The 2,727-nt window shown below is 41.0% G+C and overlaps 1 protein-coding gene across 1 annotated transcript in view; it reads left to right on the forward strand.

Annotated features, from left to right (window-relative positions):
• The window catches only part of HEPHL1 (hephaestin like 1), a 141,273-nt gene that overhangs the window by 49,056 nt on the left and 89,490 nt on the right, over positions 1–2,727 (forward strand). Inside the window, exon 3 of the mRNA XM_007938097.1 lies at positions 18–230. Within this exon, the coding sequence (XP_007936288.1) occupies positions 18–230 (213 nt within the window). The remainder of the gene's footprint in view (positions 1–17; positions 231–2,727) is intronic.

Below are 2,727 nucleotides of genomic sequence, written 5' to 3' on the forward strand. Positions count from 1 at the left end.
ATTTATTTTTTTAATAGGAGCCCTGTATCCAGATGGAACATCTGGAAAGAACAAGGATGATGACATGGTTCCCCCTGGCAAAAACTACACTTACGTCTGGCCAGTGAGAGAAGAATATGCACCTACTCCAGCAGATGCCAACTGTCTGACTTGGGTGTACCATTCACATATTGATGCTCCCAAGGATATCTGCTCTGGGCTAATTGGCCCACTGCTGGTGTGTAAGAAAGGTGAGGAGACCCTTACCCTCAAGATCCCGTTCTCATATAACGTTCTGTTGTGCTGTAGTGTTGTAACATTCAGCTCTTGTTTCATGTACCTCCCTTGCTATACACAGAATGTACCTCCTCTTCCAAATGTTCTTGAAAATTATGGAAATTCTTCTAACATGGAAGATCAGTCTAACACTGTAGGGAGAAGCAGTAATCCAGATTTCTAGGAATCATGACAGAATTCTGAAACTTATGTGCTTAAAAAAAAAATAGGGCAATTCCATATTACTAGCTGTTCGTACCACACTAACACTACATGTAGAAAAGTGAAAAATTTTGTCAAAAAGCAGTGATGCTTTTGCTTCATTTTTTTTTTACCCAAATAATCAGCTTGCTTTTTATTCTCTGTTAGTTGGTTTATTGTGTCTGTGCTCTGTCAATTAAATATGCCTCCTTTAGGAATAGTCAGGTTTCTAAGCCTGCTGTTGGGAATATTACTGTTTTATGACTTTTCTCTTCCAAGTTCTGTCATTTCCGTTAGAGCCCTTGGCTGCTTTTGTGTTCTGGAGGGGAAAAAACCAATTGCTGTCAAGTTGACTCTGACTCATGGTGACCTCGTAAGTGTCAGAGTAGAATTGTGCTCCGTAGGGTTTGCAATGCCTGATTTCTTAGGAATTGATCTCTAGGCCTTTCTTCCAAGGCACATCTGGGTAGACTCAAATCACTAATCATTTGCCTAGCAGTCAACTGTGTTACCCATTTGCACCACCCAGGGATGCCAGGTCACCCTTCTGTAGGTCTTCCACAAACTTCAAACTTCCCTGATACCACTGGCTGGAAGGAAAAACTCATTTTTTTTTTTTTTAATGAGGGGCTTCTTCCACAGCATTATGTTCTGTTTTTTTAATTTTTATTGTGATTTGAGTGAAAATTTAAGAGCAAATTCATTTTCCATACAGGAGTTCATACACATTTTGTCTCATGACATTGACTGCAATTCTCCACAAGGTAACATCTCTCTTCAACTTTTTCCCCATAGTTGCCTCTTCCCTGTGTCCTTCCCTCCCATGCACTTCCACTCCCCAAGATGTCTCCCTGTGCAAACACTGCCCTTCTGTTCTCCCATGATTGATCACTCCAAGGAGTGTATTTACCTTATGTAAATGTTTGTACCATATGCCTACCTTTTGTTTGGCTGGAAGCAAACATTTCAATTGCATTTCAATTGCAGACCTGAAGGGTGGCTAGGGGCCATATTCTCAGGGGTCTCACCAAGCTCCAAAGACCAGCAAACCTGGTCTCTTTTTATGATTTTGAGTTTTGTTCCACATTGTTCTCCCACTCTATCCAGGATCTCCTGCACTGATCCCCCTCAGAGTGGTTGACAGTAGTAGCCAGGCACCATCTAGTTCTTTTGGTCTCATGGTCATATAGACTGAGGATCGCAAGGTCTACTAGTCTCTTGGACTAATTGTTTCCATGCATCTTTAGTTTTCTTCATTCTTATTTGCTCTGGACAAGAAGAGACCCATCGTTGTGTCTAGATGGCCACGTGCAAGCTTTTAAGACCCCAGTAGCTACTCACCAGAGTAGGATATAGAGCAGTGTTTTTGTGTAGTATGTTATGGCAGTTGAGCTTGATGTCGTCTGTGACAATGGTCCCAAGCCCACAGGTCCAACTACTCCCTCCCTCCGGGTAGCTGGCTATGGCAAGGAAGCCACTTGTCAGCTCTACCACACACCTAGACATTCTTACAGCACATAAAAATATGCATGTAGAAACATTGTCTGTCAACCCTATACGTGGACACAGGCACAGTCCCCCCTACCTAGACATACCTGATCATTCAGCCTGTCTACCCATCTATCCACCTGTAGATCAATGCTTGCTATCACTGACAATGCAGTATTGTACATGCAAAAGTATTCATCTTTGTTGTCTACACCTCCCATGTACCTTTCTATGTTTTCTTCTTCTTCAGTGTCACCATGTTGATCACTCATTTTTGGTACATTACCCTTCCCTTCACGCAAATCAATACTTGTCTCTACCTATCTAGCAGTGTACCCTCCTCTTCCTTCCCATCCCTAGTAACCAACAAAATTTCCTTCTGTATCTAAACCTTTCCTTGACTTTTTACAATAGTGAACTTATACAATATTTGTCCTGTGATTGACTTATTTCACTCAGCATAATGTCCTCCAATTCATCCATGCTATGTAGTATTTCGCAGATTCTACATTATTCTTTAGTGTTGCATAGTATTCCACTGTCTGTATACCATATAGTTTGGTTATCCATTCTTCTGTTGATGAGCACTTGTTTCCATCTTGTTGTTTCCATCTCTCTGCTATTGTGAATAGTCCTACAGTGAACATGGGTGTGAATATATCTGTTCTTGGCCTGGATCTCACGTCTTTTTTTTTTTTTTTTAATTTTGATTTGGGTGAAGATTTACAGAGTAAATTCCCTTTTCATACAGCAGTTCACATATACTTTGTCTCATGTCATTGA

This window comes from Orycteropus afer, unplaced genomic scaffold, assembly GCF_000298275.1.
Source record: "Orycteropus afer afer isolate SDZICR_OR568_19922 unplaced genomic scaffold, OryAfe1.0 scaffold00047, whole genome shotgun sequence".
NCBI classification, from domain to species: Eukaryota; Metazoa; Chordata; class Mammalia; order Tubulidentata; family Orycteropodidae; genus Orycteropus; species Orycteropus afer.